The 12,071-nt window shown below is 39.6% G+C and overlaps 1 protein-coding gene across 2 annotated transcripts in view; it reads left to right on the top strand.

Moving 5' to 3' along the window:
• NALCN (sodium leak channel, non-selective) overlaps positions 1-12,071 on the top strand; it is a 303,888-nt gene that overhangs the window by 36,360 nt on the left and 255,457 nt on the right. For both annotated transcript variants that reach the window (XM_082701489.1, XM_082701488.1), the window contains exons 4-6: positions 1,038-1,121; positions 2,600-2,739; positions 2,820-2,948. In XM_082701489.1, coding sequence (XP_082557615.1) covers positions 1,038-1,121; positions 2,600-2,739; positions 2,820-2,948 — 353 coding nt within the window. The remainder of the gene's footprint in view (positions 1-1,037; positions 1,122-2,599; positions 2,740-2,819; positions 2,949-12,071) is intronic.

Below are 12,071 nucleotides of genomic sequence, written 5' to 3'. Positions count from 1 at the left end.
TTTCATTGTTTTATTTAAAATCTTGGCTTTCTGTTCCGATTTTTATTTCCAAAGCAGGTTCAATCAGAGCTGGTAATGATAGGTGTCACTGAATTCAGAACCTGAGTTTCATGGATTATGATGGAGCTGGTGACTTAATGGGGCAGTCCTAAGAAAGCAAAGGCCTTCCTATTTAAGGTTCCAATTCTAATCTAGTGGGTTTTTCTGTTTTGTTGTTTGAAAGGGAAATTTTTTTTCTGAAATTCCCATTTGATAAAAATACGCATTCTAACGTCAGAGTAGATTCATTATTAAAAGATGAAAGTAGTGTGTCTTCTTTATCACATGTGACTCCAATTCAAGTCAATATATGTTTAATATATTTGATAATGAAGGCAATTTTCTTCTTCACGTTTAATGTAGCTCGAGGTGAATTCCTCGTTAAATTCCTACTCATGGTGGTTCAGGCTTAAAGGTCTTCATGCTGACCAGTATTGTTCTTACTTCTTGTAGGAAGAAAGCTGTTTTAGGACTTAAGCTGCCTCCTGTTGGGATGACCTCTGGTTTCTTAAATGGTAGTATCTGTGTGGCTAAGAGAAAAAGTAGTGATGTTTTCTGTTTGTGTGAACTTAAAATTTTCCATGCGTAGCTCTGGAGCTACTTGTGTTTCATAAATTATTTTCTTCATATAAAATGCCATTTAAAACGCTAAAGGTGTTCCACCAGGTACCTGGGTAGCGCAGTGGTTAGGCACCTGCCTTCAGCTCCGGTCATCATCCCTGTGTCCTGGGATCGGGCTCCCTGCTCAGCGGGAAGCCTGCTTCTCCCTCTCCCACTCCCTCTGCTTGTGTTCCCTTTCTGTCTCTCTCTGCCAAATAAATCAATAAATTGCTATGAATAAAATAAAAAGCTAAAGGTACTCCTTCTGAAAGTTTCTTCAGTTTTGATGCAAAAATTATGGCTAGTTTATACTGAATTAACATTTGACCCTTCTCTCCACAGATGTTTTTTGAAATTCTTAGTTTTGCATGATAACTCCATGTGAAATTTATTTTTAGGGGGATAGTTCCTATGTGAAAGATCGCTGGTGTGTTTTTGATGGATTTATGGTCTTCTGCCTTTGGGTTTCATTGGTGTTACAGGTAATTAAAACTTTTAATTTACATGGGGATATTTTCAAAAATGTGCATTGTTTTGCATTGAAAATCTAAATAAAAATAGTAATCAGGTGGTGGGTATTATAGAGGGCACGGATTGCATGGAGCACTGAGTGTGGTAAAAAAATAATGATACTGTTATGCTGAAAATAAATAAATTAAAAAAATAGTAATATATGTCAAATGTGATGGTGTAACTCTCTTCAACATCATATTATTTTATTTTTTTAAAAGATTTTATTTATTTATTTGACAGACAGAGATCTCAAGTAGGCAGAGAGTCAGGCAGAGAGAGGAGGAAGCAGGCTCCCTGCTGAGCAGAGAGCCCGATGTGGGACTCGATCCCAGAACCCTGAGATCATGACCTGAGCCGAAGGCAGTGGCTTAACCCACTGAGCCACCCAGGTGCCCCATCAACATCATATGATTTTAAATGTTTATGATAAAAAACTAACATCTTAATCTTTGTCAGTCACATCTGTGGATTCTCAATCAGAAATGAACATCAATACTATAGCAAATTATTTCTTATTACAAAAATATAAAAATATATTTATTTAAAATAAGGACAGAACATGGGGTAACATTTCTGCATCTTGTAGAATAAAAAAATTTAAATATTAAAATTCCAGACTTTTATGTGACTGAATCTCCACTAAAAACAGCTGACAAATAGAGCTACATTGGGATGAACATAAAATACCATATCGCAAATAGAAAGTGCCTTACTATGAGAAATGGAGAACTTATATTTAAAAGGCTATTGGTGGGATTTTACTGGGTAATAGAATTCATTTCCATGTGTTCATTCAGGCTTCAGTTTTGTGTTTAATTCAACTCAAGTTCGTACATTCTTCATTTAAAAATTTAGAACATAATAAATTCAGTCCATCCTGCAGAGTCATGTCAATGCTGATGGATGAGCTCTCCTTGTTTTTACAGAGCTCGCCTCTCCAACAATCTGACTTCACCCTGCATACCCATGCGTTCTTTTCCATTTAATAGCTATTAAATGACTGACAAACGTTTTCTAATTATCATTTTTGCCTCTTTTAGTAAATGGTACAATTCCTTTTTTAATTTTTTTATGATACCCTTAACCCTCTCTCCATTACTTTGTGTTCTAGCTATTTTTAAAAGTTCCACCATTTTTTTCCTCACCTTATTGGTGAGGAAAATTCAGCCTACTTATTCTGTACTCGAAGTTGGCGCTTGTTTTATAATTAAAAACTGGGCTTCGATGAATTATACGGGAAATGAGTAAGAGCAATGACGTTTACATTAGTTTTTGTGTTCATTTCTCTAAAGATAGCTATAGCTTCAAAAAGGACCATTTCAGTGGAAAAGAATGCAGGGCAAAGTTCAGTGTGGCAAATCCAACAGTGCTGCCTTGTGTCTGTCGTAAATACGGGCAAAGCTAGGGGAAGCTCTGAGCTTGTTTCTTCTTACCTCTTAATTCACAGGTATTTGAAATTGCTGATATAGTTGACCAGATGTCACCCTGGGGCATGTTACGGATTCCAAGGCCACTGATTATGATTCGGGCGTTCCGAATTTATTTCCGATTCGAGCTACCAAGGACCAGGATTACAAACATTTTAAAGTAAGTACTGCTGTTGTATGAGATAAGGAGAAAACCTTAAGACATTTCTGTAAGTTTTGCCTACTTTTTTTTGCCCCCAGGCGATCAGGAGAACAAATATGGAGCGTTTCAATTTTCCTACTTTTCTTTCTACTTCTTTATGGAATTTTAGGAGTTCAGATGTTTGGAACATTTACCTATCACTGTGTAGTAAATGACACGAAACCAGGGTAAGTTTCTCTATCTACTCAGTGTGTTTTAATTTACATGATTAACAAAAAACTTTCTGCAAATCTTACGAGAAAACTCTATGTCTAAGTTGAACAAAAAAGCCCTTATGTGCTCTGCTCTATATTCTCTGTTTCCTCAAAATTTTCTTGTCTGATTTTTTAACACAAGTATTCAAGGCAAGCCAGACTGAAAAATGTAACCCTTTGGGAAAGTAGACTAAGCAAATTCAAAGTGTGCATTTGGAGATTTTCTTCAGTGTGACAGAATGAGGAGTGTGCTACCATAATACCATCTGAGTATTTTCATTTCCTATTTAAATAAGATGGAAATGAGAAATGGTGTAACTACTTGGAAAAACAGGCAGTTTCTTAGAAAGTTAAACAGACACCTACCATGTATCCCGTACATTCCATTCCAGGTGTCTAACCAGGGGAAGTGAAAACATATGTCCATAAGATAGACTTATACATAGCGACTGTATTTATAATTGCCCAAACTGCTAACAACCCAAATTCCCACCAACAGGTACATGAATAAACAAATTGTGGTATATCCATATGACGAATACTGTTCAGCAATAAAAAGAAGTATGAGAAATTGATATACACAACATCTTGGGTGAATCTTGAAATAATTATGCTGAGCAAATGAAGCCAGATGAAAAAGATGACATATTCTGTGATTCCATGCATACAACATTCTAGAAAATGCAAGCTTATCTGTAACAACAAAAGGGAAACCAGTAACTGCCTGCGAGTAAGGTTAGGGATAAGAATAAAGGGTTACCGGGCGCCTGGGTGGCTCAGTGGGTTAAGCCGCTGCCTTCGGCTCGGTCATGATCTCAGGGTCCTGGGATCAAGTCCCGCATCGGGCTCTCTGCTCAGCAGGGAGCCTGCTTCCCTCTCTCTCTCTCTGCCTGCCTCTCTGCCTACTTGTGATCTCTGTCTGTCAAATAAAATCTTTAAAAAAAAAAAAAAAAAGAATAAAGGGTTACCAGGGTACATTAGGAAACCTTTGGGGTTGGGGCATCTGGGGGGGGGGGCTCAGTCGGTTAAGTGTCTGCTTTTGGCTCAGGTCATGATCCCAGGGTCCTGGGATCAAGCCCCACATGGGGCTCCCTGCTCAGTGGGGAGTCTACTTCTCCCTCTCCCTCTGCCTCTACCCCGTACCCCCACTTGTTCTCTCTCTCTCTCAAATAAGTAAGTAAAATCTTAAAAAAAAAAAAGGTTGGGGTTGATCAGTATGTTCATTATCTTGATTGTGGTCTGTGCACATGTTAAATTTTATCAAACCGTATGTTTTAACATGTGCCATTTATTGTATGTCAAGTATATCTCATGATAACAGTTTATCATGGGGTAAAGCAGAAATCTAAGTTTCTTCCTATGGTTAGACAGTTGTCCCAGCACGACTTATCGTGTGCTGTGCCCTCTGAGTTTAACGCCACTTTTCTCCTTCACTAATTCCCTGTCTATATTTGAGTTTGTACCGATGGTCTCTGTTGTGTTTGATCTATTTGACTACCTTTTCACCCATATTACACTCTGGAACTTGTTTGGATTATAACATGGCTATATGCATCGGGTCATTTTCTAGCTTCCTGCCTTCTGTAGGCTCTGGACCTGGTTTTCTGCCTCTTGTGGCATTAAAACCCAAACTCTTAGCTACTGGACACTTACTCCCCATCCATACCAATGTATTGTCAGTTCATGGACTCTCCATTTTTAGTTCCCTCTGGCCTTTTGACCTTTCTTGTAAGCCCAGATATGTATTTCTAAATGTCACCATTTATGCAGTCAATCTTGTTGTTTGTAATGGAAAGAGTTGAATTTAATATAGCCCAGTTTGCCAGAACTAACCCTCTGGCCCTCCTAGCTAACCTCCCCCCCAACACACACACACACCTCCACCATTTTTTTAATTTAATTTATTTATTTGACATAGAGAGATCACAAGTAGGCAGAGAGGCAGGTAGAGAGAGGGGGAAAGCAGGCTCCCCGCTGAGCAGAGAGCCCGATGCGGGACTTGATCCCAGGACCCTGAGATCATGACCTGAGCCGAAGGCAGAGGCTTAACCCACTGAGCCACCCAGGCACCCACACCTCCACCATTTTTCTCATTGTACTCTGAATTCCTTGAGGACACAAAGGGCAAGGGTGGAGAAGATCCCTCTTGGGGCCAGTACCTAGTATTCTTGCACAGAGTAAGTACTTAGTAACTATGTCTTGAAGGCATGGTGCATAATACTTTATATTTAGACAGATAATAATAACATTGTGACAAATTGATATAGAAGAGGAAATTTTAGAAAAAAAGGGAGAAAAGCAAGCTGCTAAATGTGACAAGGGAGAAATGGTTAAAAAATAGAAAAGCAACGCAAAGAGTGGAGAGAAGCAGGGAGCTGGCACACACAGACAGGGCGGGGGAGTGTAAGGAAGAGGTGAGTAAGGGGGTTGCCTGCGTGGGTGAGGAAAGAGACACATGCGTGGAATAAAGACTGTAGGTAGTTGTTTTTTGTTTTGTTTTTTTTAAGTGTATGTAGGCTGTAAAATGTGTCTAGATTGTTCCGTGAGTGAATCTGAAGGTGGGAAAAAGATATTGTGTGGGCGGGAAACAATAGAACAGAGGCGAAGAGCAGAGGAAGATTCCGCATAAGAAAGCTGCTGTGTTCTAATAGCTGCAAGCACAGGAAGCTGATTTACAGTTTCCATTTTATTAAAGATCAAGTTAGAATGTGTGAGAACTCTAAAGCTTGTTAGAATTGTAAAACTAGCTAGAAGATCAAGCATCCTGCTGGCAAACCCAAGGTGGACCCGGGAACAGGGAAGAGGTAGAGCAGCATCTCTGACCTCAGGGCCCTTGCATCACTTCAGAAAGTGATCTTTGCCATCTCTTCACCACACCCAGTGCTAGGACATGAATGGCTTTGAAAAAATTATTCAAAGACCTCTTGTATTTTCAATATTAGTGCTCCAACTCATCACTTTTTCCTAAAAATGGAGTTCTCTATGCAGAGTTAACCTGTGTTTTGGCAGAATTTTCAGTTACTCCAGACAAAGCAGTTATGGAGGAATGTCTGCATTTTCTCTTTCCCGTATTTATAAAATCTGCCTATTAGCTTTATGAACATACACATTTATTTTGCCTTCCCTTTATGAGACAGTTTCTCTTTGAGAAGAAGATAGTTAACTAGCTGCAGAGTAGTAATATTGCTCATAATAGCAATTTTCGTTAAGTTTGACGATTCATTTCAAGGACCAATCCCTTATACCATTATCCCTTTAATTTTCAATTCACTATTAACTGATTCTTACTGAGAAGCAGAAAAATTGTTGATGCCGTTTTACCATTAGTTCCAACCAGACCTTAATTTATTTTTAGAGACTTAAAAACCACCCGAAGTCAAAATAAGATGTGTAAAAATCCTAATTAAAAAAAGAAATTCCAACCTTTTTGTTTCCTTTGGTTGAACTAGGAATTTTTCATAAACATCTCTGAGTCAGAGATTAAAATACAGTATGATGGCTGTGTTTCCAGAGACTGGTGTTGCCAGTCGCTGTCAGGAACTCGTTTTTCTTAATTGTTGTCCTTTACAGTCGTCCGATTTCCACTTAATTGATTTGCATGCACTGTAGCCTAATAATGGGAGAGCTTGCAGGCAGAGCTGTGTCTGCTCAGAAACCTTATATCCCACGTTTCAAGGCTGAGCTCTGGAATTGATTATGAATAGTCTGTGAGGCAAACAGGATAAATAAGGAAGCAACTCAATTCACACAGTTTTGCTTTTAGATGGAGCTGATTTCTTTTAAAGCAGAGAGAAAGGAGTGTTCGCTTTGTCCTTGGGAGCATTACTCCTAAAGCCTCAGATCCTTCTCTGATAATGAATGGTGACCCAAGGCAATTATGGAACGAGGCATGGGATTTGACTAAGCAAAGCAGTCTGTATCCTAAAGAAATCTGAGAAGAGCCGTGGCTTCTGGCAGAAACAGGTGTTGCAAAATGTCGAATGGGATGGCAGAAATGTCCCAGAAGCTACAAGATGAACACGTGAAAATGAGCTGGTAGGTGAGATAGGAAAGAAGAAGACTTATCTGCCACCGGATTACCATTCCCCGGGAAAGGAGCGAGATTTAGTCCTTGCTTCGTATCAGATAATGAAATCTTCTTTCCGAGAGTGAGATAATTAGAAAAACTCTGAAGTGTAAACAATTGTAACTCTGAAGTACATAGAAGTTGACTCTACGGAGAACAGGGTTCCGTCAGGAGTTCGAGTAAATGCTTACAATGGCTGAGCCATTAGTTTTGAGATGTGGAGGTGGGGGAACCACACAGCACAGATGCTAGGATGATCCTTGTCTATCCTTTCGGTGGCACAGTGATTACTAACAGCCTTCTTTTCCATCTCAGGGGAATTGTGGGATGGTCACACCCCCCCCCCCAGGGTAGCTTGTAGGACTCAGTGGTATTTTATAAAATATCACTAACACTTAGCCTGGAGACAATATAGAGTTGGATTTGGGTTAGCTTTCTCTTGTAGGTCCCACAGAATGTTTAAATTTATCCTTTAAGGTACTTGGAAAATAAATGAATTATTGGCTTATCCATTCTGTTCGCAAAATAATGAGGTTGTTTTAATGGAAAGGTCAGAAGAATTAAAAATAGAAGTGTGGTAGAACCTGAAATATTAATTTCTAATTGCTATGGACTTTATCAAGAGGGAATTCTGCAGAATATGTAAAATCATGACTGCCTCAAATTCATGCAAAGGTCTTTGAAGTCTTCTTGATTTATATTTAAACTTCTTTTGAAGGATGAAGACAGACTGCTACATTTAACTTAACTGGATTCCCGCAGAGATGTCTGCTGGGTCGGAGATAGAAGAACAAATTTGGATAAATCTGTGTTGGAAAGCTCCTCTTTAAAATATTTAAATAAGAAATTAAAATGCTCTGATGGGCGCATGTAGATTTCTAACTAATTTAATAGCAACATTTGTGGCACACCTATTATATCTCATATATTTTGCTTCTATAACTAATTTTTAGAGCAGCCTGAAAGCAATTATTTCCCCCATTTTGCAGATGAAGACCCAGTCCCAAAGAAATTAAAAAATATGTTTATCTGGTAAGTGAGAGCACCAGGATTTGAACTCAAGTCTGACTTCCCAGCCCATGCTTGATTGCCATTTGAGCAACATCTACCATATTGTAATCCCACATTTGTAAACCTATATGCACATATAGATCCACATCACGTGCATAAAGCCTTAAGATGGCATAGAGAAAATGAAAGTCCATATGACATCTGGTTTCTGTCTATCCCCGTGTAGATATTATGTTCTAGGGGATTCTGCCCCATCCAATCTATAAAATAGGGACATGCAATATATTTATATTTCTCCATATATTTCTTTTAAAATGATTGTGCATACCCATCTCCAGGATGTGGCCCAACTGAGCCACCAGTTAAATCAACCTTTCACATGTTATGAATTTTAAAAAAATTAAATATAAGAAAATATTTCAGAATAAACTGAATTACCATATAAAAGTAAATACCAAAGCAATTTTTACCAGAACAGCAAAACTATTTTTACGTCTTTAGTATAAAAAAAGAAAAGAAAACCCTACACTTTGAAAAAGGGTTTAAAAGATGGTGGGTAATTTCTTTCAATCAGTTACAATATAGCACTTCTTTTGAGCTTACTTCCCAAAAAGAAGAGAATGTAATAACATAGGTTATAAAACTCTGACTTACACTAGTGGTAGATAACTTTCACTGAACAATTAATAACTGTTTTATTTTTTCCCCTCATTTAATACCCACAACGACCTATCGATGTCATATTCTATTTTCACACTCTGTATTACAGCCCAGGAGACTGAGGCTTAGTGAGGTTAAGTAAGCGATCCGAGATGACACAGTGTGTAAGAGGTGGAAGGAGGGTTGAAACCCAGTTTTCCCGGACACCGATTTCTGTGCCTTTAAGTATTCAACGGTACCATGGTCAGTGTCTGAGGTGATCTGCAACATGTGCGTGTCCAAAATATTTGTGTATAATGTTTCGTTTCCTTTGGTTCTAAGGAGCTCGTGCTTAAGAGACAGGCTCTGCTTGGGGTAGATGAGTGGTGGTTAAGATCGCTTGTATTAGGACTGAATTCTGCCATGAGGTCCTGGAACCATATTATATGAATGCACATGAGGATCCTTGACAATTCAGCCCCTCGCAGATAGCACTCGCTGTAGTTGGCCTGTGTAGAAATCACACCTCGCCTCATTCTGATAGCTCAGGTTCAACGTGACCAGCCTGCTTTCCCTCCGATAGAAAACACAGTTGCGTACGGTGACCATAACAGCATAAGCAGTACATTTGGGGAATTCTTTTCCAGAACGAGATCTCTCTGATGGAGAAAATCATGTGGCAAGCTCTGTAAAAGTACTAACTCCAAGCCACACCCATAGATTCATATTTATAGCAGGGCTAAGATTCTCAGAATCAGTTGGATTAGAAATCAGTGCTTTAAAACCTTAGTTTTACATTAACACTCCCAAAGAAGTGTTAATAGAGTAGAACACAGGCTTTGCATGGCTTCTTCAAAGATAAAACTGGAGTCTTCAAAGAATGCTAAGCTTTCAGCCACTATACCCCCGCCTGCGGGGAACTTGACTTCCCTCTTTCCTGAATGCTGGTTCCTTAGAAATGTCTAAGAAGCACCAGAGGTGATCGGAGCCTCTTGTCGTTCCAGAGACCAGTGGAGGGTGTGTCCTGAGATCTGCAGGCCAGTCATCTCAATACTGTGACTCAGTGACTCCTGCTTTTTTTAGGTCTAGTGCCTGAGCTGGGCAGGTGTGCTGTGTGGATGAGGGTGCCCGGGGACTGGGGATCTGGCATATTCCACATCCTTCCCTGATTTTCACTTTTAAGGCAGCTACGTGTTCTTAGCACCAGTGAGCCCTGACATCATTTGACCCCAAAGGATGGACCCCTGTCCGAATGGGAAGGAGTGTTGCTCCCCGCCATTCTCAGCCACACCACAGCCGGTAAACATGAGTCTGTTTGGAGTTCCTCACACGTGTGTGGCACTTAGTGTTCCTAACTGCTAATTCATAACGTGATCTCATAGGTTAGACATGATGATCCTCGTGAAAGAGAAGAGGAAAGACTTCCTTGCCACCCATGAATTATTGGGCAAAATCACCAACTGAAAATCTGTAATCTTGGCCCCGAATTCTGGTGGCCATTTTCTGGCCTGTCAGCAGACTCCTTATAGCTTCTCACCCCAGATCTTGTGGTTTCTCAAGCAAAGGGAAAAGGAGTTACTGCTTAAGGAGCCCTTGGCCTCGGTTCGCAATGTCAAGGGTGGTAGCCTTTGTCTTATGACCTCAAAACAGTTTCCACGTTTCCAGTTTGGAGCTGATCAGTGTGAGCTCTGTGTCCTGACACTTCACTTTCCTGATGCTCTGAATACATTTATGTACCTCTCCTTGCTGAACCCTTGCTCAGATGCCAGTTTCCCGGTCCCTGCCACATATCGGTACATATTGCCCACATCGGCAAAATAGTGAGCAATATAATTAAGGAGATCAAGTTGGAGAAAAGAAATGATTAAAAGAACTAATCAGGGGCACTTAGGTGGCTTAATGAGTTAAGCCTGCTTCCTCCCTCTCTCTGCCTGTCTCTTGTGATCTCTCTCTCTCTGTCAATAAATAAATAAAATCTTTTAAAAAAAAATAAAAAATTTTAAATTAAAAAAAAGCACTATTCAGATACAACAAGGTATGATGATTTAAAATGCTTGCTTTCAAAAGAAAATCGTGTTTTGTCATTTAAATTACATACACTATTTGAAAAATATCTAATTTTAACATTTTGATACACGATGATTTCAGTTCTTTATAGTATGGCTTTGTCAATCTAGCCATTCAGGAATGGATTACAGAATGGAAAATCAGGTTAAGATACTCTCAGCTTTATAGTAAGGGGAAATTTACTCCCCAAATTCTTAGAAAACAGGCCATATTTACTTGTTTCTAAAAAGTGGTGTAATGTCAGTATTATTTCCTGCCTCAGACTATTTGTCTTGTTTCGTAATCCCTCTAAAAGTCCCAGAGAGCAATTAAAAGTTTTCAAAAATCACTAAGTAGTGTCTTTTCTGCAAATTCCAGGGTGCGGCTAGTGCTGCAAAGCATCCAGCATTAGCAGTAGCCAGGCCAGTTCATAAGAGCTTTTAATTAATCCTGAAAGCGGAGGCCAAATAGGAGTGAGAACGAAGCCAGATGATTCTCTGGAATGAACCCCAAAGGCGGGAGCTGTCCGAGCAGGTTTGTTGTCAGCACAGGAGAGGGACCACCTCTGAATGCAAGAAAGTGAGCCTTGTTTTTCTGCCTGGCACTAGGAATGAAGCAAGCCAGGCCCCAAGGTATCAAAGGATACATTCACTATCCTCCCAAGGGCAGAGACTCTGTGTGTGTGTGTAAGAAAGAGAGAGAGAGAGAGAGAGAGAGAGAGAGATTCACTCCATGGGTTCAACCAGAAGTATGTTCCATTCATGACTTCTCTCTAGAACGTACAATGTAAATAAAAGAGAAACCTACTGATGGCCGTAAATGACCAGCTGCTCTTAGGCACGGTGTTCCCTGTTGTGTATGGATTTGTTGTGCTGCGTACCTCCTTTGCAGCACTGACAGTTTCCTTGTGGAATGCAAACTTCAGAAACACATTTGGTGTAGCTGAGCCGCTATGAGTATTTTTTACAACAAAGGGACCACATTTTGGCTGCAAGAACACAGTGTTTTTCTGCTTATGTTCAATTCTTCAAGGGAAACAAGAAAAATATAAACAAGAATCTGTGTCTTTATCTGTCTTTCTATCTATAAATCTTCTGTAAATTCCTGTCATAGGTATATTTTGTGGAAATCTTGCAAATAACTTCAGTAAGGATCTCTTTTGTAAAATTAGCGTGTTTGGCCTTTTTGGCCATTCTCATAAATGAGGGACAGATTGTAGTCAGCTCAAGTATATCAGACACACTTTGTCAGTTGTGGGGGAAGCACAGATTTTTGTCTTTTTCCCCAATATGCCAATCTCTGAGAATGTAGTTTAGCAATTGTTTGCTATGGTA

This window comes from Mustela nivalis, assembly GCF_964662115.1.
Source record: "Mustela nivalis genome assembly, chromosome: 15".
In the NCBI taxonomy this organism is placed as follows: Eukaryota; Metazoa; Chordata; class Mammalia; order Carnivora; family Mustelidae; genus Mustela; species Mustela nivalis.
This window is presented reverse-complemented; position numbering and strand designations above follow the sequence as displayed.